This window comes from Pseudophryne corroboree, assembly GCF_028390025.1.
Source record: "Pseudophryne corroboree isolate aPseCor3 chromosome 3 unlocalized genomic scaffold, aPseCor3.hap2 SUPER_3_unloc_25, whole genome shotgun sequence".
NCBI classification, from domain to species: Eukaryota; Metazoa; Chordata; class Amphibia; order Anura; family Myobatrachidae; genus Pseudophryne; species Pseudophryne corroboree.
In genome coordinates, this window is record NW_026967514.1 from 1,023,887 (window position 1) to 1,049,700 (window position 25,814).

General features: G+C 48.1%; 1 protein-coding gene across 3 annotated transcripts in view; it reads right to left on the reverse strand.

The window, feature by feature from the left end:
- Positions 1-1,216: 1,216 nt before the first annotated feature.
- LOC134983803 (oocyte zinc finger protein XlCOF22-like) overlaps positions 1,217-25,814 on the reverse strand; it is a 38,748-nt gene continuing 14,150 nt past the window's right edge. For 2 of the 3 annotated variants that reach the window (XM_063949431.1, XM_063949432.1), the window contains exon 6: positions 1,217-3,802. In XM_063949431.1, coding sequence (XP_063805501.1) covers positions 2,445-3,802 — 1,358 coding nt within the window. In that variant the 3' untranslated portion in view covers positions 1,217-2,444. The remainder of the gene's footprint in view (positions 3,803-25,814) is intronic. The other variant, XM_063949433.1, reaches the window with a different exon arrangement.

The following is a 25,814-nucleotide window of genomic DNA, read 5'->3' on the forward strand; positions in this document are numbered from 1 at the left end:
CATTGCAGGTAAGTAAAACAGATACATATCAGGAGCCAAAAGCGTATGGGGGTCATTCAGACCCAGCCGCAATAGCGGCCCGCAGCAGTTTGCTGTTGGTGACAAAATGCACATGCGCAGCGGCCACGCAGACACACACATTGCGGTTGGGTCTGTGGGGGGTGAACGCGGGCAGGCCGGTGTCATTTTCCAGTGGCTGCATGGTGTCACATCTGCGTTCATCTCTGATTAACCCCTTATAAGCTTCCAGAGTGCACCTCATATCTCATCTTTTCCAAGTTACTACAAAGGATATGAGATCGGTAGCAGCACTACTTTCAGGATTATTACACAGAACACACATAAAGGCTGACACAGCAAATAACAGTAACACATACAAGGGATTAATTAGAAATAAGGAAGCATAATCATCATTAAGTCTAATTATTAACTGATTCTGTGCGGGACCCATACACCTCTTTACTGCCTCCAACATCCCCTGGTACTGTACTGCGGCCATCTGCCCTTTCTCCCCCCACTACCGCCACCACCGTCTCCCTCCATTACTGCCACCTGCCCTGTCTCCCCCCCTACTATCACCCGCCCTGTCTTCCCCCACTATTGCCATCTGGCCCCCCACTACTGCCACCACCCTGTATCCCCCCCACTACTGCCACCCGTCCTGTATGCCCCCCCACCCTGCCTCCCACCACTACTGCCACCCGCCCCATCTCCTTCCACTACTGTCACCCGCCATCTCCTCCTCACTACTGCCACCAGCCCCATCTCCCCCCACTACTGCCACCACCCTGTCTCCTTCCACTACTGCCACCGCATTGTCTCCCCCCACTACTGCCACCCGCCCTGTCTCCCCCACTAGTGCCACCCGCCCTGTCTCCCCCACTAGTGCCACTGCCGTCTCACCCACTACTGCCACAGCCCCGTCTACACCAACTGCCACCCACCCTGCCTCCCCCCACTACTGCTACCCGCCCTATCTCCCCCACTACTGCCACCGTCCTGTCTCTCCCAATACTGCCACTGCCCTGTCTACCCCCCACTACTGCCACTGCCCTGTCTCTCCCCCACAACTGCATCCACCCTGCCTCCCCCTACTGCCCTGTCTCCCCCACTACTGTCATCACCATCTCCCCCACTACTGTCACTGCCCCATCTCTCCCTGCTACTGCCACCGCCCCATCTCCCCCAACTGCCACCCGCCCCGCCTCCCCCTACTACTGCCACCACTGTCTCCCCTCTGACACCTTAGCGCTGCTTGAGAATAAGATTCTCACAGACACTGCCTCCGGCAGCCCCTGCTACAACACTAGTTCCACCACCCTGTCTTCCCCCTGACCTCTCAGTACTGCTTGGGGATTTTTGGTACTGCTGGTAACAGTCCTTCACCTGCAGGTGGAAGTAAGAAAGCAAGGCAGTAAGGAGGCAGAAGCTGCTTCTGCTACCATGGACCCTGGTCATGTAGGGCTGGGATAGCCAGTAAGATTATGTAATACAGTAACCATCTTACAGGCAGCTGGTGAAGGGAGCAGAGAATGGGTGTTATGTGGCTGGAATGGGCTGGTTAGGTAACAGCCTGGCTGCTGCATTCTGTACAAGCTACAAGCGGTGCAATTCTTTTGCTGGGAGACCCAGGTAGAGGACATTGCAGTAGTCTATGTGTGATGATACAAGTACATGGATGACTGTAGGTAGATCTTCTGAGGGAATAAAGTGCTGGAGTCTGGCTATGCTCCTCAGATGAGGATCTGATTGTGGCAGATACTAATGTCTAAGTGTCACTCCACCATCCAGGACACCAAGATTCCGCACATGATCAGCATTTTGTAACTCTGAACCCCAAGCGTAAGTCTGGTTGGTTTGCAAAGCTGAGCTGTAGCCCTGCTCTTTGTTGGTGAGCTTCTATCATAAGGACCTGTTTCACCAGGACTGAATCTCAGTTAACTGGCATTACCCACACCTGGAGCTCAGCTAGACAACCATTTAGGATTGGTACTGGGTTCTCAGTACCTAGAGCAAAGACAGGTCATCTGTATAGGAGTGGTAGATGAGGGTATGACATCTGATTATTTCACCCAGTGGTAACATGTATATTGCAAAAAGCATAGGAGATAGGATAAGAACCTTGTAGAACAACGCATGGCAATGATGAGTATACTCCAGAAGATTAAAATGGTTACTCGCCTGAGTAATGTCTATTGTGTGCAACAAGAGATGATTTATTTCTCAAAATATAGAAATTGCCTCTAACCTGTGTGAGTTCTCTGATGTCTAACAAGATGAGATTTCCGTGTAAAACATTTTCCACACTCAGAGCAAGAAAATGGCTTCTCACCTGTGTGACTTTGCTGATGTCTAACAAGATGTGATTTGTGTGCAAAACCTTTCCCACACTCAGAACATGGAAATGCCTTCTCACCTGTGTGACTTTGCTGATGGGTAACAAGTCATGATTTGTGTGTAAAACATTTCCCGCACTCAGAGCAAGAAAATGGCTTCTCAGCTGTGTGACTTCTGTGATGTATAACAAGATCTGATTTCCATGCAAAACATTTCCCACACTCAGAACATGGAAAAGGCTTCTCACCTGTGTGATTGCGCAGATGTATAACAAGTTGTGATTTACTTACACAACATTTCTCACATTCAGAACATGGAAATGGCTTCTCACCTGTGTGACTTCTCTGATGTATAACAAGATGTGATTTACTTAAACAACATTTCCCACACTCAGAGCAAGAAAACAGATTCTCACCTGTGTGACTTCTGTGATGTATAACAAGAGCTGATTTGTGTGCAAAACATTTCCCACACTCAGAACATAAGAATGGCTTCTCACCTGTGTGACTTTGCTGATGTGTAACAAGTTGTGATTTCCATGTAAAACATTTCCCACACTCAGAACATGGAAATGGCTTCTCACCTGTGTGACTTTGCTGATGGGTAACAAGTTGTGATTTTTGTGTAAAACATTTCCCGCACTCAGAGCAAGAAAATGGCTTCTCACCTGTGTGACTTCTCTGATGTATAACAAGTTTGGATTTCCAGGTAAAACTTTTCCCGCACTCAGAGCAAGAAAATGGCTTCTCACCTGTATGATTTCTCTGATGTCTAAGAAGATGTGATTTCTGTGCAAAACATTTCCCACACTCAGAACATGGAAATGGCTTCTCACCTGTGTGAGTTCTGTTATGTCTAACAAGAACTGATTTGTGTGCAAAACATTTCCCACACTCAGAACATGGAAATGCCTTCTTACCTGTGTGACTTTGCTGATGGGTAACAAGTTGTAATTTGTGTGCAAAACATTTTCCGCACTCAGAGCAAGAAAATGGTTTCTCACCTGTGTGACTTCTGTTATGTATAACAAGATGTGATTTAGTTAAATAAGATTTCCCACAATCAGAGCAAGAAAATGGCTTCTCACCTGTGTGACTTCTCTGATGTATAACAAGTTGTGATTTGTATGTAAAACATTTCCCACACTCTGAACATATCAGTGGCCTTCCACCTGCCTTACCTGTGTGTGAGTTAATAGGTTTTGTGTTCTGTGTAAAACATTTGGCATCTATAGAACACGGAAACACTGTATCTACTGCCAGAGCTGTAACAGATGCACCAATATCAGAGTGATCAGGAGAACATTTCCCAGGATCAGAGGGATCAGCTGATAGGGCTGGATGTATAATTGGGGTAATGGGGTTAGCTCCTGGAGAATCCTGTCTTCTGTCATTATCTTTTATGTCACAATCCGGGATTAACATTAGATCTCCTTCTGAGATATTCCTGCTGGTGTGTCCATCTGCTGGAAATAAAATACATAATGGAAATGTGACATTTTCTGTAACAATATTAATCTTGGAAACAATAGGAGAAGACGACTCTCTGGGACACTTAATTGTAAATGTGTGTGTATAATAAAACATAACTTTTAATGAAGGCTTTATAATATTGTGTCTCAGACTATCATTGTGTCCACCCTCCTGAGAACACTCACAATAACAAAATGTAATATTATAATAAGACTTAGATATATCTCTCTCTTACCCTGGTAACTAACCATGAAGTATAAATGGAGATGTAGTCACTCGCCAAGTCCTATGTCAGCACCAATGTAAAACAATGGATGGGGAACATATCGTATGAATTGGAGATTCTAGATGAACAATAACATCAGTCATATGAGCTGATGGATCAGAGAAATGTCTCCTAACGTTACTCCTGGAAGCATTGGTAAGGTAGCATTCCTTTATGTGTGTGCTCATACGCTGGTAAGCCTGTACATGTGTTACTCACCCTTATATAAGGTATACTGCTACAGCAGAGTAGGTGTGGAACAAGATATTTTACATGCAATACACCATATAATACCCTGTAACCATCATCATCATCTGCTAGGTTATACTCCACTTTCTCTTACGTCCTAGAGGATGCTTGAGTCCATTTAGTACCATGGGGTATAGATGGGTCCTTTGGGAGTAACTGGCACTTTAAGAGTTTAATAGTGTGGGCTGGCTCCTCCCTCTATGCCCCTCCTACCAAACTCAGTTTAGAAAATGTGCCCGGAGGAGGCGGTCACAGCTAGGGGAGCTCCTAGGAGTTTTCTTAGTTTTTTATTTTCTAGAGTTAGTTAGGTTACAGGAAGGCTGCTGGCAACAGCCTCCCTGCTTCGTGGGACTTAGGGGGAGGGGGTAGAAACCAACTTTCTAAACAGTTAATGTTTCTCTACTCCGCTGACAGGACACTGAGCTCCTGAGGTTGCTGATTGCAAGTCCACGAGGCAATTGCTCTCTCCCGCAGCACTGCCGCCAACCCCTAACAAAGCCAGAAGAAAGTGGTGAGTACAGCGCCGGCATCCCGGTTATCGGGTTGCCGCCGCAAGGGTGGAAGCGCAGCTCTGACAGGCTGCACTCCAGGAAGGCTCAGCAACACACAGTGTAGGCGCTTTGAGGAGCGTCCTGAGCCAGCGCTGATAAACCCTACACTGGTCACACAGCTAACAGGGGCTAATCCCGCTGTTGACACTAAAATACTCAGGCCAGTATAAACAATCAGTGCGGGAAGCCGTGCCATTACAAGAGCGGGACTTCCTCTCAGAGCGGATCCAGCACTCACCCGCGCCATTTTCTCCCTGAAGATCATAAGAACTAGGACACTGACAGGGAGCGCTGCCCTCCCTATTAAGGTTAGTCAGCGCCGGGCTTTTATCATAACTGCCTACAGGGGCGCTGTGTGGCTGGCTCCTTATACTCTGTGAAGGTACTCTGGGGGAAACTGTGTCTGACATTTACCTGTGTGTGTGTGTAAGTGTGTATATTTACATTACCATGTCTAAGGACTCTGTGTCCTGTGCTGCAGAGTGTTTGTCTTCTCCTGAGGAGTCTATTTCATGTACTCAGGACTGCAATATACTTTCTGAGCAAGTTGTTGAACCCCTACTTAAGGGTTTTCCAATTCAAGATGGAGTATCTGATAGCAGTGATTTCAGATCTGGAGGAAGGTGCATTCCTAGTATCCCTGGATATCAAGGATGCGTACCTTCACATTCCGATCTGGCCACCTCACCAGGCCTATCTACAGTTTGCACTACAGGACTGTCACTATCAGTTTCAAGAACTGCCATTTGGCCTCTCCACAGCACCGAGGGTGTTCACCAAGGTCATGGCGGAGATGATGCTCCTTCTACGCAAACAGGGAGTGAACATAATTCCATATCTGGATGATCTGCTGATAAAAGCATCTTCCAAGGAGAAGCTGTTGCAGAGTATTGAGCTCTCAACTCAACTACTCTGGGACCATGGGTGGATTCTGAACCTTCCAAAGTCACATTTGGAATTGACAAGGAGACTACCCTTCCTGGGGATGATACTCGACACGGAAGTGCAGAGGGTGTTTCTACCAGTGGAGAAAGCTTTGGTGATCTAATCAATGGTCCGGGATGTCTTGAAACCTCCTCGGGTATCGGTTCATCGGTGCATTTGCCTTCTGGGGAAGATGGTATCCTCCTACGAGGCTCTACAATACGGAAGATTCCATGCACGCTTCATTCAGCTGGATCTCCTGGACAAGTGGTCAGGATCGCATCTTCACATGCACCAACGGATATGCTTGTCGCCGAATGCCAGAATTTCACTACTCTGGTGGTTGCAAACTTCTCACCTGCTCGAGGGCCGTAGGTTCGGGATTCAGAATTTAATTCTTCTAACCACAGATGCAAGCCTCAAAGGTTGGGTAGCAGTCACCCAGGGGGAAAACTTCCAAGGAAAGTTGTCAAGCTAGGAATCGGTCCTTCCAATAAACATTCTGGAACCAAGAGCCATATACAATGGGCTTCTAAAAGTGGCTCATCTTCCGCAATATCGAGCCATGCAGGTTCAGTCAGTCAACGTCACAGCGGTGTCCTACATAAACAGGCAGGGTGGAATGAAGAGCAGGGCTGCAATGTCAGAGGTAACAAGAATCCTCCTCTGGGCAGAAAGACACGCGCTGGTGCGTTAGGCGATCTTCATTCCTCCGTAGACACAATCTCCTTCCAGGAGAATGGGGCCTCCACCCGGAGATATTCACAGAGGTAACACGCCGATGGGGTGTACCTCAGATAGAAATGATGGCCTCTCACCTCAACAAGACGCTTCGGAGGTACTCTTCCAGGTCATGAGACCCACAGGTAGTGGCGGTGGACGCCCTGGTGACTCCGTGGGTGTTCCAGTCAGTATATGTGTTCCCTCCACTTTCACTCATCCCAAGGATTCTCAAACTAATAAAAAGATAAACAGTTCCGGCGATCCTCATTGCTCTGGACTGGCCAAGGCAGGCTTGGCACGCGGATCTTCCGAGGCCTTTTCCGCTTCGCGAGGACCTTCTACTGCAGGGGCCGTTCGCCTATCACAACTTACCGCGGCTACGTTTGACGGCATGGAGGTTGAACGCCAGATCTTAGCTTGGAAGGGCATTCCGAATAAAGTTATTCCTACTCTGATCCAAGCTAGGAAGGGGGTAACGTCTAAGAATTACCATCGGATTTGGAAAAAGTATGTGTTTTGGTGTGAATCCAAGAAGTTTCCTACGGTGGAGTTTCAACTGGGACATTTTCTCCTCTTTCTGAAAGCGGGTGTGGATGTTGACCTACGCTTGGGCTCCATCAAGTTCCAGATTTCGGCCTTGTCTATTTTCTTCCAGAAACAATTGGCTGCTATCCCTGAGGTTCAGACTTTCTTGAAAGGAATTCTGCACATCCAACCACCCTTTGTGCCTCTTATGACACCTTGGAATCTTAATGTGGTGCTGCAGTTCCTACAATCGGATTGGTTCGAACCTTTACAGAGGTGGACGTAAAGTTTCTTACTTGGAAGGCGGTCACGTTGTTGGCCTTGGCTTCTGCCAGACGACTGTCAGAATTGGGGGCATTTTTGCACAAGAGCCCCTACTTTATTTTCCATGAGGATAGAGCTGAGTTCAGAATGCGTCAGCAATTTCTCCCTAAGGTTGTGTCGGCTTTTCATATCAACCAACCTATTGTGGTGCCAGTGGCTACTGACACCTCAATTACCTCAAAGTCCGTGGATGTCGTGCGGGCTTTGAAAATCTATGTGAAGAGAACTACTCATCACAGGAAGTCAGACGCACTATTTGTACTTTATGATCCCAACAAGATTGGGTGTCCTGCTTCTAAGAAGACAATTTCACACTGGATCAGGCTTACTATCCAGCATGCATATTCCATGGCAGGATTGCCAATTCCAAAATCTGTTCAGGCCCACTCTACCCGTAAAGTGGGTTCTTCCTGGGCAGCTGCCCAGGGTGTCTCGGCTATTCAGCTTTGCCGAGCAGCTACTTGGTCAGGGTCGAACATGTTTGCTAGGTTTTACAAGTTCTATACTTTGGCCTCTGAGGACCTCAAGTTTGGTCAATCAGTTCTGCAGGAACCTCAGCACTCTCACTCCTGTACTAGGAGCTTTGGTACATCCCCATGGTACTAAATGGATCCCAGCATCCTCTAGGATGTAAGAGAAAATAGGAATTTAATAACCTACCGATAAATCCTTTTCTCCTAGTCCATAGAGGATGCTGGGTGCCCACCCTGTGCTTCGTATTACTGCATTGTTACTTGGTTCAGTATTGTTGGTTCAGCCATTGCTGAATTGTTCCAAGTTGGTTAGTTCGGCTTTTTGTTATGTGTGAGCTGGTGAGCTACACCACTATCTGTGTACTTCCTTCTCTCTAAATATGTCCCTCTCCTCGGGCACAGTTTCTAGACTGAGTCTGGTAGGAGGGGCATACAGGGAGGGGCCAGCCTACACTATTAAACTCTTAAAGTGCCAGTGGGTCCCAAAGGACCCATCTAGACCGCATGGTACTAAATGGACCCCAGCATCCCCAAAGACTACGAGAAAAGGATATACCGGTAGGTAATTAAAATCCTATATTTACATCCCCATCATCAGTGTCTTACCTCTATTCTCAATAGTAATAAGGATGATGTGTGTACGGTAAGTATGATACAGAGAATTACATATCAGAATCTATACAGCTGCCGCCATACTTCTTCTCATACGTGTGCTACTGGCAGCAATGAACATCTGAGTGAGTGTGCAGGGAAGACAGCAGAGTCTGATGAGAAAGAGATTGGATCTGCCTTTGCAGGGATGTACCACACCTGTCACCCCTGTTAGTATATAAAATAATAAATAAGAGGGGCGTGGACCATCCAGACGTGCTTTCTGGAGATCGCCTCACTAAGTGGCTTCTTATCTACCCTACCTAATAGCTCTCAGCCGCCGCTGGGACCAAGACCCAATCTATTAAGTCCCCCACTCCTACTGCCCAAAAGCCGCTCGCTCCGCTCACTCTGGGCAACGTTCACTGCCGCAGCCTAGTGACGCCTATGAAGCCATGGGCTGTATTCTGAAGCTATGTGCGCCCAGTCTTTCCTGCACACTCCGGATACCTGACTTGAAGGCCCTTTTGGCTCAGACGGGAGTACTTGCTCTCCAGGTAACACAGGTGCGTAGCTCCCGCTACTGCTGGGGACAGAACGGGCTGCCCACAGTCACCGGAGCCCAGCGGTGATATTGGGGAGGGAGATGACTGCCATCTTGGATCCTGGTGCGTGGCTATCACATGCTTTGCCTTCTGCCTTCAATAAGGTTTAATATAAATAAGTGTCCTGACAGCTGGACCGGGGTCACTACACTAAATTGAAGCATTTGCCTCGAGGTGAAACTACCTTCTATTTATATAGTACCACTATAATCTACTTCCCTGGAAGAAAAAAAGACAAGGCTGAGATTTGAACTTTTATGGAGCCTAAATGTAGGCCCACATCCACAACAGCCTGCAGGAAGTGCAAGAAATGTCCCAGATGAATATCCACAGCAGAATACTGTTGACCCTCACACCAAGAGACACATTTCTTCCATATGCAATGGTAATGTTTTGATGCGACCATCTGGCCGGATTGGAGCATAGTCGAGATAACCTTGCCCGGAATCTCTTTCCTGGCAAAAATCCTCCCAATATACTTCCATTGCATCAAACGTAGCCGTGGTAAGTCTGGATAGACGAACGGCCCTTGTGTAAGACGATCATCCTGAATTGGCAGAGGCCAGGGGCCTACGAGTAATAAGGCTGGAATGTCTACATACCAGGCCCTGCGGGGCCAGTCTGGGGCAATCAGAATTGCCTGAACCCTGTCCCTTTAAGTCCTTTGAGAACTCTTGGAATTAGAGGAAATGGAGGAAACAAGTACACCAACCGGTAAATCCACGGTGTCGCCAGAGCGTTCACTGCTGCGGCCTGTGGATCCCTAGTCCCAGAACAGTAACGCAGAAGCTTCTTGGTAAGTTGAGAAACCATCAAGTCGATTTGCGGGTAGCCCCACCGATTAAATATCTGCTGAAACACTTGCGGGTAGAGGCCCCATTCCCCCAGGTGCAGATCGTGTCAACTGAGGAAGTCTGCCCCCCAATTGTCTACTCCCAGAATTAAGGTGGCGGAAATGGCCTTGGGATTCCGCTCCACCCAGAGGAGTATCTGTGACACCTCCCTCATTGCAGCCCTGCTGTTTGGACCTCCTTGTTGGTTTATGTATGCCACAGTTGGTGCATTTTCCAACCATACCTGTATGACCTGATACTGAAGGATATAAAAGAGGTCAGCAGAAGGGCATTGTAAATCGCCCTGAGTTCCAAAACTTTTATCGGAAGGGAAGCCTCTTGATCAGACCACCTTCATTGGAACCGAGCCCCTAGGGTCACTGCACCCCAACCATGGAGGCTCGCATCCGTTGTCAACAGAATCCAATCCTGAATTCTGAAGTGTCGACCCTCCAGGAGGGAGATCAGCAACCACCATAAGAGGGAAATCCTGGCGTTTCGGTGAAAGGCATATCATCTGGCGTATGTGCAGATGTGACCCAGAGCATTTGTCCAGCAGATCCAGATGGAATGGTCATGCATGGTCTCTACCGTACCGAACTGCGTCGTAGGAGGCCATTATATTTCCCAGTAAGCTTATGCAAAGATGTACCAAGATTTTGTTCAGCTTCAAAATGGAACATACCATCGTCTGAATTATCTTTGCCTTGTCCATAGGAAGGAACACCTTCTGAGACACCGTGTCCAATATCATTACCAGGAACTGAAGCCTCTGCGTAGGTTCTAGGTGGGATTTCTGCAGATTGAGAATCCACCCGTGATCCGTGAGTAGTCGTGTTGGAAGGCTGATCTTTTCCATCAACTGTACTCTGAATATAGCCATTATGATATTGTCCAAGTATGGAACAATGTTCACTTCCTGCTTGCGGAGTTGTAGCAACATCTCTGCCATCACCCCTGATAACACCATCAGCAAGGCCTGGACCTGGTAGTGACTGTGCTGCAGTGCAAACTTGAGGTAAGTCTGATGAGGCGGCCATATTGGGATGTGAAGATACGCATCCTTAATATCCAGCGAAACCAGGAATTCCCCTTCTTCCATGTCACGCTTGGCTTGAGTTGGGGATCTGACGACTGATAATTGACTGAGGGAGCAGCTATCAGCAAAGGAAGGAAATGAGGTGGCTGAATGTAGTTCTTACTCATGGATTGAATACTTAGGCCTGAAGATGTAGAGGGGTAGGCAATGAGGACACTGACCGAGAACGATACACTGAAGAAAGAGGAATTCAGTTTTGAGACCTCAATCATACACAACGACTAGGAGAGAAGTCTGAGTGAATTCTGAAAGACGAAAGGTTAGTGACTTGTAAATGATGCTGAAGAACACTGAATGAAGAAGTGACTTGTGATTTGTAAACGATGCTGAAGAACATGGAATGAAGAGATGACTTGTGATTTTTAAACAATGCTGAAGAGAGGATCGCTGTGAGCACCATCAGCAAACGGAGACCCTCTACCAGATAGAGGGTCCAGTGGTTAAACCATAAGAGCAGGTGGACTGGGAGCAAAGGACTGCAATAACAGAACTGACCACCAGGCGGACACAACAGAACCAGGATACCAGGGGTTAACCTGGGAGCGCAGGGCACCTTACAGCAGCAAGTAACTTGAAGTACTGGCAACATAGCTAAGCATCAACCCCTTTTTATAAGGGAAGCCTATACCGGATTGGCTGGAAGCGAACTGGGATACCTATTGACTTGGATTGGTCTCTAACATGGTGGCTCCGTAAGAAAGTTTCCAGATCTTGGTCGACTCTTTCAGTCCGTCCGTCAGTCTGGGGATGGTAGGCTGAAGAGAAGTTCAACTTGATTCCTAAGACAGAGCCGAGAGCTTTCCAGAACTTGGCGAGGAATTGAGGACCCCGATCAGAAACTATTTCCTGTGGAAGGCCATGCAAATTAAAAATCTATGAGAAAAACAATTTGGATTGCTGAGGAGCAGAGGGAAGACCGGTGAGGGATATGAAGTAAGCAATCTTCGAAAATCATTTCACAATGACCCAAATGGTGTTGTGCCTTCTGGAGACTGGCAAATCGGTTATGAAATCCATAGAGATGTGAGTCCAATGCTTTTGAGGTGTTGAAAGTGGATGAAGAAGACCTGAGGGAGATGTTCGTGGACTTTTATGTTGAACACACTTGGAACAGGCTGCTACAAATTCAAAGACATCAGTTTTAAGACGAGGCCACCAGTAGAATCGCTGAATGAACTTGAGAGTCTTAAGACCACCAGCATGACCCATGAAAGATGAAGAATGAGCCCACGTAAGCAATTTCCTGCAAAATATTGGTGCTATAAAAGTTCTCCCCAGAGGAGTTAGAGGAACAGTACGAGTTGAAGCAAATAAAGCCAGATTCAGAATAAACTGTTTCTCAGAGGAGTTGAGTGAATCACCCGTTTGAAAAGAACAAGAAAGTGCATCTGCTGTTAAATTTAATCTTCCTGGGCGGTTAAGAGTTTAAAGGACAACCGAGAGAAGAAGAGAGCCCACCTGGCTTGCCATGGGTTTAAACAACGAGTTTAAACAATGGGTTTAAGCCATCATGGAAGGACTTGGAGAAGACGGAATGAGAGAAGATTCTGAATGATCAGGACTGGGACTCAATGTTAGTTGATTAGGAAGACGAAAAGGTCTCAAGTCAGTTTGAGAGGTTTGCTGTTGAGGACGAGGTTTAGCTTTCTTATGAGATGATTTTCCAGTTCTGCCCATTCTTCAGCATAACATTACGGAGATTAGAGAACAAGGCCAGGAGGCCAGTAGCGACATAGCAGAAGTATTGAAGTGTGGAAATAGGGAGACATCAGTGAGCATAGACCCCCAGTGGCCATCGGTTACAGAAACATTGTGAGGTCAGTTGTTTATGGGTAATAGCAAGAAGATGCCATCCTTGAGCGGTAAAGTAATTTATAGGAGCCAGCAACTGGAGCCTGCTACTGTCCTGGACACATGGACTGTTACGCCGTAGCTATACTGAAGCCCCAAGAGCGCTAATTGGATCTTACGGGGATTGAGGGGAGCAGGAGGGAAAAAAAACCCAGCAGCAGTCAAACAGTATGGAGGAGGCAGTCAGCACAGTCTGCCACCAGAGGGAGTCGACAGAGCAGGAGTGGAGGCCAGGCAATAATAATAATTAAAGCAGTTCAGGCGACCACTTACTGCCCAGGTAGGGCCGCAGCGGCAGAAGTCCCTGCCGGAAATCACTGAGGCTGTAGTGAAGGGCTAGAAAAATGGTTTACCACCCTTTATCTTAGGCGCTTCTTAATAGATCGTCAGCTAGATGCTCAATCTCAATGTTTATAGGGATGATTGCCCCTAAAAGATGGAACATAACATAGACATAGCATAATACTGTGACTGAAATAAAATACACAACATGGGAATATAGGTCCAGACTCGTACCAGATAAGGTGGTCTACTGATTAGTAGACAAAATTCGCTTTGTATGGAGCGGATCACCGATTTGGAGATGTTCTGAGCCTACTTGCTGTATAGGTATTTTTCTTTATTCGACCAATTTAACATATGTGAAGGAAATGACACTAGGATAGTGTGTAGTGAAGGGCACTGATCATGGGCTGTCAGTGTCTGTAGCTCCCAGGGAAGCGGCTGGTTTCAGGAGGGCATGTGGCTATATTGCCAGTTTTCAAGATGGTCACTTCTGGCAGGGAAGCCCAAATCTAAAGAAACTGGCCGGCTATGGTGGGTGAACAAAGGTCAGTAATAAGGCAGGAGAGGAGAGGTACCAGGATGCAGTGGCACAGGGTAGCGTATGTGGCTGCACAGGAACCACACCTGTATGTCCTCTATAATTCAAAGCTCCGCCAGATTCCCCCGTAGCACCATGTGTTACGAGGAGAGGGGAGATGCCGGGACACTGCTGGAGTGATGACAGGCAATCGCTCCATGTTTCCCCGCTGCCACGACTCAGGGCTTCAACGGTCGGACAGTAGGAGAAGGCAGGCTGCGGGCAGGTGAGCTGACTAACCTGATGCATCCCTGCTGAGGCCACCAATCCCCGTAGTATGCACCGCATCAGATGCCGGGAGAGCAGCTCTGCTCTGTGTCTCCAGCCGCGGTCACCGCTGATCCCCAGTCAGCCTCTCCACATGACTCCAACAGCACGGCTAGGCACAAGAGTGGACAGGGCGCACAGCCCTTGGCGAGTAGCAGCGCTACCTCGCTGAGGTCTGGTCCGTGGTGGGATCACTGCACAACTTCAGTCCGCGGCTTCGGATCCGGGAGTACGCCACAACCTGCAAAAGCCAAATGAGTGGCTCCCCGGCTCCGCAACCTACAAAACACACAGAGGGGCAAGAAAGGGCCCGAAAGAGCCCGTAGGACAGCTATAAAAGGCAGAAAGGACACCTATATAAGCAGGAGCTCCTTTATCCTGCTTCCTGCTGCCTTTCCAGTCAGGCCACACTCCCGTGACATCATTTATTGATGTTGAAAATAAAAGTAATGTAGATTTTTGCACCAATCTAAGACTTGCGAATCTACTTTGGGAGCCACCTCCCTTTTTTTTTTTTTAAAACAGTCCCCAGCAGGACGAGGATAACTGGAATTCCATTTCTTGGAATTCTAACTTCCTACTGGGCGTAAACAAAAAATTTCCATAAGCTGTTTTGGGATGTTTAAACACAGTTGCCTTAGTTTTTAACACAGGCTTTGCTGCCTCTTCTAAGGAAAGAATGACTTAGCACTAATTAGCTCAGGTATGTCCACTGAGCTGAGACCATCCGCAGTGCAATGAGTCATCATCCTCCAACGAATCCTCATCTAAATCATGTGTAGACTGTAAAGATGTTGTATCATGTCTATGTGATTTACTTACCACCAGCCTTTCAGGCTGCTTTTTTGAGAGGCTGACAATTCCCTAGGTGTATAAACCTCAGAATGAATGTTGCATGTAAAGGTTAATAGGGAAACCTATCACTGATATAGGAGCTGGTATAAACTGCTCAGCTACATTGGATAATGTCTGTGCAAAGTAGCCCATGAAGGTTCACCAGAACCTGTGCCTGCCTCACTGTACACGTGGGTAAGCGTTGTCTCGACCCCACGGGGAGTTGTTGGAGCGACTCTAAGGTGCGTATAAGATGCTTTTTAGAAAGATCACTCCAAAAAAATAGTAATACTAAAATAAAAAATAAGATTTTACTCACCGGTAAATCTATTTCTCGTAGTCCGTAGTGGATGCTGGGACTCCGTAAGGACCATGGGGAATAGCGGGCTCCGCAGGAGACTGGGCACATCTAAGAAAGATTTAGGACTACCTGGTGTGCACTGGCTCCTCCCACTATGACCCTCCTCCAGACTTCAGTTAGGATACTGTGCCCGGAAGAGCTGACACAATAGGGAAGGATTTTGAATCCCGGGTAAGACTCATACCAGCCACACCAATCACACCGTATAACTCGTGATATTATACCCAGTTAACAGTATGAACATAACAGAGCCTCTCAACAGATGGCTCAACAATAACCCTTTTGTTAACAATAACTATGTACAAGTATTGCAGACAATCCGCACTTGGGATGGGCACCCATCATCCACTACGGACTACGAGAAATAGATTTACCGGTGAGTAAAATCTTATTTTCTCTGACGTCCTAAGTGGATGCTGGGACTCCGTAAGGACCATGGGGATTATACCAAAGCTCCCAAACGGGCGGGAGAGTGCGGATGACTCTGCAGCACCGACTGAGAGAACTCAAGGTCCTCCTCAGCCAGGGTATCAAATTTGTAGAATTTTGCAAACGTGTTTGCCCCTGACAAAGTAGCAGCTCGGCAAAGTTGTAAAGCCGAGACCCCTCGGGCAGCCGCCCAAGATGAGCCCACCTTCCTTGTGGAATGGGCCTTTACCGATTTAGGATGCGGCAGTCCAGCCGCAAAATGCGCCAGCTGAATTGTGCTACAAATCCAGCGAGCAATAGTCTGCTTAGAAGCAGGAGCACCCATCTTGCTGGGTGCATACAGGATAAACAGCGAGTCAGTTTTTCTGACTCCAGCCGTCCTGGAAACATAAATTTTCAAGGCCCTGACTACGTCCAGTAACTTGGAATCCTCCAAGTCCCTAGTAGCCGCAGGCACTACAATAGGTTGGTTCAAGTAAAAAGCTGACACCACCTTAGGGAGAAACTGGGGACGAGTCCTCAATTCCGCCCTATCCATATGGAAAATCAGATAAGGGCTTTCACATGACAAAGCCGCCAATTCTGATACACGCCTGGCCGAAGCCAAGGCCAATAACATGACCACTTTCCACGTGAGATATTTTAGATCCACGGTTTTTAGTGGCTCAAACCAATGTGATTTTAGGAAACTCAACACCACGTTGAGATCCCAAGGAGCCACTGGAGGCACAAAAGGGGGCTGAATATGCAGCACTCCTTTTACAAATGTCTGAACTTCAGGTAGTGAAGCTAGTTCTTTCTGGAAGAAAATTGACAGAGCCGAGATCTGTACCTTAATGGAGCCTAATTTTAGGCCCATAGTGACTCCTGCTTGTAGGAAGTGTAGAAATCGACCCAGTTGAAATTCCTCTGTTGGGGCCTTTCTGGCCTCACACCAAGCCACATATTTCAGCCATATGCGGTGATAATGTTTTGCAGTTACATCTTTCCTGGCTTTAATCAGCGTAGGAATGACTTCCTCCGGAATGCCCTTTTCCTTTAGGATCCGGCGTTCAACCGCCATGCCGTCAAACGCAGCCACGGTAAGTCTTGGAACAGACAGGGCCCCTGCTGTAGCAGGTCCTGTCTGAGCGGCAGAGGCCATGGGTCCTCTGAGATTAACTCTTGAAGTTCCGGGTACCAAGACCTTCTTGGCTAATCCGGAACAATGAGTATAGTCCTTACTCCTCTTTTCCTTATTATCCTCAGTACCATGGGTATGAGAGGAAGAGGAGGGAACACATAAACCGACCGGTGACTAGAGCGTCCACAGCTATCGCCTGAGGGTCCCTTGACCTGGCGCAATATTTTTCTAGTTTTTTGTTTAGGCGGGACACCATCATGTCCACCTGTGGCTTTTCCCAATGGTTTACTATCTGTTGGAAGACTTCTGGATGAAGTCCCCACTCTCCCGGGTGGAGGTCGTGTCTGCTGAGGAAGTCCGCTTCCCAGTTGTCCACTCCCGGAATGAACACTGCTGACAGTGCTAACACGTGATTTTCTGCCCATCGGAGAATCCTTGTGGCTTCTGCCATCGCCGCCCTGCTTCTTGTGCCGCCCTGTTGGTTTACATGGGCGACCGCCATGATGTTGTCTGACTGGATCAGAACCGGTTGGTTTTGAAGCAGGGCCTTTGCCTGACTCAGGGCATTGTAAATGGCCCTCAGTTCCAGAACATTTATGTGTAGGGAAGTCTCCTGACTTGTCCAAAGTCCTTGGAAGTTTCTTCCCAGCGTGACTGCCCCCCAGCCTCGAAGGCTGGCATCCGTGGTCACCAGGACCCAGTCCTGTATTCCGAATCTGCGGCCCTCCACGAGATGAGCACTCTGCAGCCACCACAAGAGAGACACCCTGGTCCTTGGAGACAGGGTTATCAGCCGATGCATTTGAAGATGCGATCCGGACCATTGGTCCAAGAGGTCCCACTGAAATATTCTGGCATGGAACCTGCCGAATGGGATTGCTTCGTAGGAAGCCACCATCTTTCCCAGGACTCGCGTTCAGTGATGCACCGACACCTGTTTTGGTTTTAGGAGGCCTCTGACTAGAGACGACAGCTCCTTGGCTTTCTCCTCCGGGAGAAACACTTTTTTCTGGACTGTGTCCAGAATCATTCCCAGGAACAGTAGACGTGTCGCAGGAACCAGCTGTGACTTTGGAATATTCAGAATCCAACCATGCTGGAGTATCACCTCCTGAGATAGTACTACGCCCAATAACAACTGCTCTCTGGATCTCGCTTTTATCAGGAGATAGTCCAAGTATGGGATAATTAAAACTCCCTTTTTTCGAAGGAGTATCATCATTTCGGCCATTACCTTGGTAAATCCCCTCGGTGCCGTGGACAGGCCGAACGGCAACGTCTGGAATTGGTAATGACAATCCTGTAACACAAATCTGAGGTACTCCTGGTGAGGATGGTAAATGGGGACATGTAGGTAAGCATCCTTGATGTCCAGAGATACCATGTAATCCCCCTCTTCCAGGCTTGCAATAACCGCCCTGAGCGATTCCATCTTGAACCTGAATTTTTTTATATATGTGTTCAAGGATTTTAAATTTAAAATGGGTCTCACCGAACCGTCCGGTTTCGGTACCACAAACATTGTGGAATAGTAACCCCGTCCTTGTTGAAGTAGGGGTACTTTGACTATCACCTGCTGGGAATACAGCTTGTGAATGGCCTCCAACACAGCCTCCCTGTCTGAGGGAGTCGTTGGTAAGGCAGATTTGAGGAAACGGCGGGGGGGTAATGTCTCGAATTCCAGCTTGTACCCCTGAGATACCACTTGAAGGATCCAGGTATCTACTTGTGAGCGAGCCCACTGATTGCTGAAGTTTTTGAGACGGGCCCCCACCGTACCTGGCACCGCCTGTTGAACCCCAGCGTCATGCGGTGGACTTAGCAGATGAAGCGGGGGAGGACTTTTGTTCCTGGGAAACGGCTGAATGCTGCAGCTTTTTCCCTCTACCTCTGCCTCTTGGCAGAAAGGACGCGCCTCTACCTCGCCTGCTCTTTTGGGGACGAAAGGACTGCACATGATAATAAGGTGTTTTCTTTGGTTGTGAGGGGACATGTGGTAAAAAAGCTGACTTCCCAGCCGTTGCTGTGGACACCAGGTCCGGAAGACCATCCCCGAACAACTCCTCACCCTTGTAAGGCAAAACTTCCATGTGCCTTTTAGAATCTGCATCCCCTGTCCACTGCCGGGTCCATAACCCTCTCCTGGCAGAAATGGACAGTGCACTGATTTAAGATGCCAGCCGGCAAATATCCCTCTGTGCATCTCTTATGTAAAAGACCGCGTCTTTAATATGCTCTATGTTAAGCAATATAGTGTCCCTGTCTAGGGTGTCAATGTTTTCTGACAGGGATTCTGACCACGCAGCTGCAGCACTGCACATCCAGGCTGAAGCAATAGCTGGTCGCAGTATAACACCAGTGTGTGTATATATAGCCTTCAGGAGAGCCTCCTGCTTTCTATCCGCAGGTTCCTTTAGGGCGTCCGTATCCGGAGACGGTAGTGCCACCTTTTTTGATAGATGTGTAAGCGCTTTATCCACCCTAGGTGGTGTTTCCCAACGTGACCTATCCTCTGGCGGGAAAGGGTACGCCATTAGTAATTTCTTTGAAATCACCAATTTTCTATCGGGGGAAGTCCACGCTACCTCACACACCTCATTTAATTCTTCAGAAAGGGGAAAGACTACAGGTAGTTTTTTCTCCCCAAACATAATACCCTTTTTTGTGGTACCTGGGGTTACATCAGAAATGTGTAAAACATTTTTCATTGCCTCAATCATATAACGAGTGGCCCTAGTGGACATTACATTTGCGTCATCGTCGTCGACACTGGTATCAGTATCCGTGTCGACATCCGTGTCTGCCATCTGAGGTAGCGGGCGCTTTAGAGCCCCGGATGGCCTTTGAGACGCCTGGGCAGGCACGAGCTGAGAAGCCGGCTGTCCCGCATTTGGCATGTCGTCAAATTTTTTATGTAAGGAGTCGACTCTTTCGCGTAATTCCTTCCACAAGTCCATCCACTCAGGTGTCTGCCCCGCAGGGGGTGACAACACATTTATAGGCAACTGCTCCTCCTCCACATAAGCCTCCTCATCAAACATGTCGACACAGCCGTACCGACACACCGCACACACACAGGGAATGCTCTGACTGAGGACAGGACCCCACAAAGTCCTTTGGGGAGACAGAGTGAGAGTATGCCAGCACACACCAGCGCGCTATATAATACAGGGATTAACTAAATTATATCCCCTTATAGCTGCTGTATATGTATATTGCGCCTAAATTTAGTGCCCCCCCCCCCTCTTTTTTACCCTTTCTGTAGTGTAGTCTGCAGGGGAGAGCCAGGGAGCTTCCTTCCAGCGGAGCTGTGAGGGAGAAATAGCGCCAGTGTGTTGAGGGAGATAGCCCCGCCCCTTTTTCGGCTGACTTTTCTCCCGCTGTTTTTTGTATTCTGGCAGGGGTAATTATCACATATATAGCCCCTGGGGATATATATTGTGATATATTTGCCAGCCAAGGTGTATTTATTGCTGCCCCCCCCTAGCGCCCTGCACCCTCAGTGACCGAAGTGTGAAGTGTGTATGAGGAGCAATGGCGCACAGCTGCAGTGCTGTGCGCTACCTTGGAGAAGACTGATGTCTTCAGCCGCCGATTTTCCAGGCTCTTCTTGCTTCTGGCTCTGTAAGGGGGGCAGCGGCGCGGCTCCGGGACCGAACATCAATGGCCGGTTCCATGCGGTCGATCACTCCGGAGCTAATGGTGTCCAGTAGCCTAAGAAGCCCAAACTACCCACAGTTAGGTAGGTTCGCTTCTTCTCCCCTTAGTCCCTCGTTGCAGTGAGCCTGTTGCCAGCAGGTCTCACTGTAAATTAAAAAACCTAAATTATACTTTCTATCTAGGAGCTCAGGAGAGCCCCTAGTGTGCATCCAGCTCGAGCCGGGCACAGGATTCTAACTGTCTGGAGGAGGGTCATAGTGGGAGGAGCCAGTGCACACCAGGTAGTCCTAAATCTTTCTTAGATGTGCCCAGTTTCCTGCGTAGCCCGCTATTCCCCATGGTCCTTACGGAGTCCCAGCATCCACTTAGGACGTCAGAGAAATAGGATTTTAATACCTACCGGTAAATCCTTTTCTCCTAGTCCGTAGAGGATGCTGGGGTGACTTCAGAACCAAGGGGTTATAACAAAGCTCCAAAACGGGCGGGGAAGTGCGGATGACCCTGCAACACTGATTGACCAAACTTGAGGTCATCATCGGCCAAGGTATCAAACCTGTAAAATTTGGCATCCGTGTTTGCCGCCCGACCAAGTAGCCGCTCGGCAAAGTTGCAACGCCTAGACACCCCAGGCAGCTGCCCAGGAAGAGCCCACCTTTCTAATAGAATGGGCATTCACCGAATTCGGTAATGGCAATCCTGCCGTGGAATGAATCGTACCTCTGATCCAGCGCGCAATGATCTGCTTAGAAGCAGGATACCCAATCTTGTTGGGAGCATACAGGACAAACAGAGCCTCTGTTTTCCGAATTTGAGCAGTCCTTGCGACATAAATTTTCAAAGCCCTGACCACATCTAGGGACTTTGATGCAGAGAAGGTGTCAGTAGCCACTGGCACCACAATAGGCTGGTTCATATGGAAAGAGGAAACCACCTTCGGAAGAAATTGCTGCAGAGTTCTTAACTCCGCCCTATCTTAATGGAAGATCAAGTAAGGGCTCTTGTGAGACAAGGCCGCTAACTCAGGCACCCGCCTTGCTGATGCTAAGGCCAACAGTATGACCACTTTCCAAGTGAGAAATTTTAACTATCTCCTGTAGAGGTTCAAACCAATGTGATTGAAGGAACTGCAACACCATGTTAAGATCCCATGGTGCACATGGAAGTTGGATGGGCAAAACCCCTTTCACGAACATCTGAACTTCTGGAAGGTAGGCCAACTGTTTCTGAAAGAAAATTGATAAGGCCGAAATGTGGACCTTAATGGAGCCCAATTTCAGACATGCATCCACACCCGCCTGTAGAAAATGGAGAAAAACGTCCCAAGTGAAACTCTTCCGTTGGAGCCTTCTTGGATTCACCCCAAGATACATATTTTCTCCAAATACAGTGGTAATGTTTAGATGTTACTCCTTTCCTGGCCCGAATGAAAGTGGGAATGACTTCTTCTGGAATACCCTTTCGGGCTAGGATCTGGCGTTCAACAGCCATACCGTCAAATGTAGCCGTGATAAGTCTTGATACATGCACGACCCCTCGCGAAGAGGAAGAGGTCGAGGATCTTCTATGAGTAAATCTTGAAGATATGGGCCCTCATTCCGAGTTGTTCGCTCGCAAGGCGATTTTAGCAGAGTTACACACGCTAAGCCGCCGCCTACTGGGAGTGAATCTAAACATCTTAAATGTGCGACCGATGTATGCGCATTATTGCGATCACTAACGAGTTAGCAGTTTTTGAGTAGCTTCAGACTTACTCTGCCTGTGCGATCAGTTCAGTGCTTTTCGGTCCCGGCTGACGTCATAAACACACCCAGCGTTCGCCCAAGCACTCCGACCGTTTCTCCGGACACGCCTGCGTTTTTTCCGGAAACGGTAGCGTTTCCAGCCACACGCCCCTAAAACGCCGTACATCCGCCCAGTAACACCCATTTCCTGTCAATCACAATGCGATCGCCGGAGCGACGAAAAAGCCGTGAGTAAAAATACTTTCTTCTTAGTAAAGTTACTTGGCGCATGCGCAGTGCGAACATTACGCATGCGCACTAAGAGAATTCTCACTGCGATGCGATGAAAAATACCGAGCGAACAACTCGGAATGAGGGCCATGGATACCAAGCCCTCCTTGGCAAGTCTGGGACAATGAGGATCGCCCGAACCCTTGTTCTTCTTACAATCTTGAGAACTTTTGGAATCAGTGGAAGTGGAGGGAAGACATACACCGACTGAAACACCCACTGTGTCACCAGTGCATCCACTGCTATTGCTTGAGGGTCTCTCGACATGGAATAATATCTCTGAAGCCTCTTCATGAGACGAGATGCCATCATGTGTACTTGAGGGACTTACCAAAGATCTGCCACCTCTGCGAAGACGTGTGGGTGGAGGCCCCATTCTCCTGGATGGAGATCATGTCTGCTGAGGAAGTCTGCTTCCCATTTTGTTCACTCCCGGAATGAAAATTGCGAGAACGCTTGCATGTTTTTCCGCCCAGAGGGAGGATTCTTGTCGCCTCTGCCATCGCCGCTCTGCTTTTTATTCTGCCCTGACTGTTTATATACGCCACTGCTGTTACATTGTCGGACTGGATCTGTACGGGTAGATCTTGAAGAAGATGCTTTGCTTGTAGAATGCCGTTGTAAATGGCTCTCAACTCCAGAACGTTTATGTGAAGATAAGTTTCCTGACTTGACCATCTTCCTTGGAAGCTTACTCCGTGTGACTGCCCCACAGTCTTGCAGACTTGCATCCGTGGTTACCAGGACCCAGTCCTGAATCTCAAACCTGCGACCCTGCAGTAGGTGAGCACTGTGTAGCCACCACAGTAGCAAATTCTGGCTTTTGATGACAGGATTATCCTCTGGTGCATGTGTAGATGGGATCCGGACCACTTCTCCAACAGATCCCACTGGAATACCCTGGTATGGAATCGGCCAAACTGCAAGGCCTCGAAGGCCGCTACCATCTTTCCCAACAACCCAATGCATTGATGAATTGACACTCTTATCTGTTTCAGAATTTGACCATTTTCTGGATTTCCAGTGCCTTTTCCACTGGAAGAAAAACCCTCTGTACTTCTGTGTCCAGAATCATTCCCAGAAAGGATAACTTTGTTGTAGGTTCCGATTGTGATTTTGGAATGTTTATGATCCAACCGTGTTGTAAAAGCACTGTCGGGGAGAGTGCAATGTTCTGCACCAACCGCTCCCTGGACCTCGCTTTTATTAGGAGATCGTCCAGGTAAGGAATTATATTGACTCCTTTCTGACGAAGGAGCACCATCATCTCTGCCATCACCTTGGTGAAGACCCTCGGTGCCGTGGAGAGTCCAAACGGCAACGTCTAAATTTGGTAATGACAATTCTGTACCGCGAATCTCAGATAAGCTTGATATGGAGGATAAATGTGATCATGTAAGTAGGCATCTTTTATGTCCACTGATACCATGAAATCCCCTTCCTCCAGACTGGAGATCACTGCTCTCAGAGATTCTATCCTGAATTTGAACCTTTTCAGGTATAGATTCAGAGATTTTAGGTTCAGGATTGGTCTGTCCGAGCCGTCCGGCTTCAGAACTACGAAGAGGCTCGAATAAAAACCTTCTCCCTGTTGTGAGAGGGGAACCAGGACAATGACTTGATCCTGGCACAATTTTTGTATTGCTGCAGTTACCACCTCCCTGTCGGGGAGAGAAACTAGTAAGGCCGATTTGAAAAAGCGGCGTGGGAGAACGCCTTGAAACTCCAGTTTGTACACGTGGGACACAATTTGTAAGACCCACGGGTCTAGGCCAGAATGAACCCAGAGCTGACTGAAAAGCTGCAGATGTGCCCTCACTCGAGCGGACTCCCGCAAGGGAGCCCCAGCGTCATGTTGTAGACTTGGCAGAAGCAGGTGACTTCTGCTCCTGTGATCCTGGGGACGCTGAGGACCTTTTTCCTCGTCCCCTTCCTCTACCTGCCAAGAAAGGGGAACCTTTACCCTTTTTGTATCTATTGGGCCGAAAGGACTGCATCTGAAAGTGATGAGGTTTCTTTGCCGGCGTAGGAGCATAAGGCAAAAAAGTTGATCTACCTGCAGTAGCTGCAGAAACTACAGCATCTAGCCCATCACCAAACAAGGCCTACCATTTATACGGGAGAGACTCCATATTTGTTTTGGAATCTGCGTCAGCATTCCACTGGCGAATCCACAACGCCCTCCGTGCCGATACTGCCATGGTATTGGGCTCTTGGTATCAAGAGCATCTATCTCTCATAGCTTCACGCATGTATGCTGCAGTGTCTTTTATATGACCCAACGTAAGGAGAACCTCGTCTCTATCTATAGTGTCAATTTCAGAAGACAAGTTATCTGACCACTTTTCAATAGCACTACTCACCCACACACAGGCAATGGTAGGCCTGAGTAGTGTCCCACTGGCCACATAAATAGACTTTAATGTAGTCTCCAACTTGCGTTCTGCCGGCTCCTTGAGAGCAGCCGTCCCAGGTGCAGGGAGAATCACCTTTTTTGTTAACCGTGACAGGGCCGTGTCTAAAACGGGGAGGGTGGGGGTGACTCCCACTTTGTCCTGTCCTCTACCGGGAAAGGATAAGTAGCCTGAATTCTTTTGGGGATCTGAAATTTCTTTTCAGGGTTTGCCCAGACACCCTCAAAGAGAGTGTTCAGTTCATGAGAAGGAGGAAACGTTACATTAGTTTTCTTTTCTTTATAGAGGTAAACCTTCTGCTGAGGTAAAGAAGGGATCTCCGTAACCTCTAACACCTCCTTTATAGCCACAATCATGTACTGAATGTTTTTAGCTAATTTTGGATCTATTGCCCTGGAATCACCAGTGTCGACACAGGAATCAGCGTCCGTGTCGGTCTGTATAACCTGAGCAAATGACCTCTTATGGGACCCAGAGGGATCCCCTGTGGATGAAAACACAGAGTTTTGACAAATCACATCTTCCACTGATTTTCTCCAGCTCTCTGCATGAGACTCAGACTTATCCAATCTCTTACTGATATGAGTCACACTATCACGTAACTCTTTCACCCATTCAGGCTCATGGTGTGCCGGTAGCGCCACCACATTACATCTGTGTCCCCATAATGGCTTCCTCAGGGGAAGAGCTCCCTGTCTCAAACATGCCACACAACCACACCACAGACACTCCGGGGCTTATAGGGGACAGACCCACAGTAAAATCTGTCAGAGGGATACAGAAGGAATTGCCAGCTCACAACTCAGCGCCAGTAATAAACTGTCTGTGAAACACAAAATGTCTACAGAGCTGCAGCGCTTTTATAATTACACAATGTACATAGCACCAAATTTCACTGCGCCCCCCCCTGTTTTGCACCCTGATACTTGTTACAGCAGTGGAGGAGGACCAGCGGTCTTCTCTGCAGCCTGGAGGGAAAGAAAATGGCGCTTAGCAGTGTGCTGGCTGTCTGAGGAAGAAGACCCGCCCC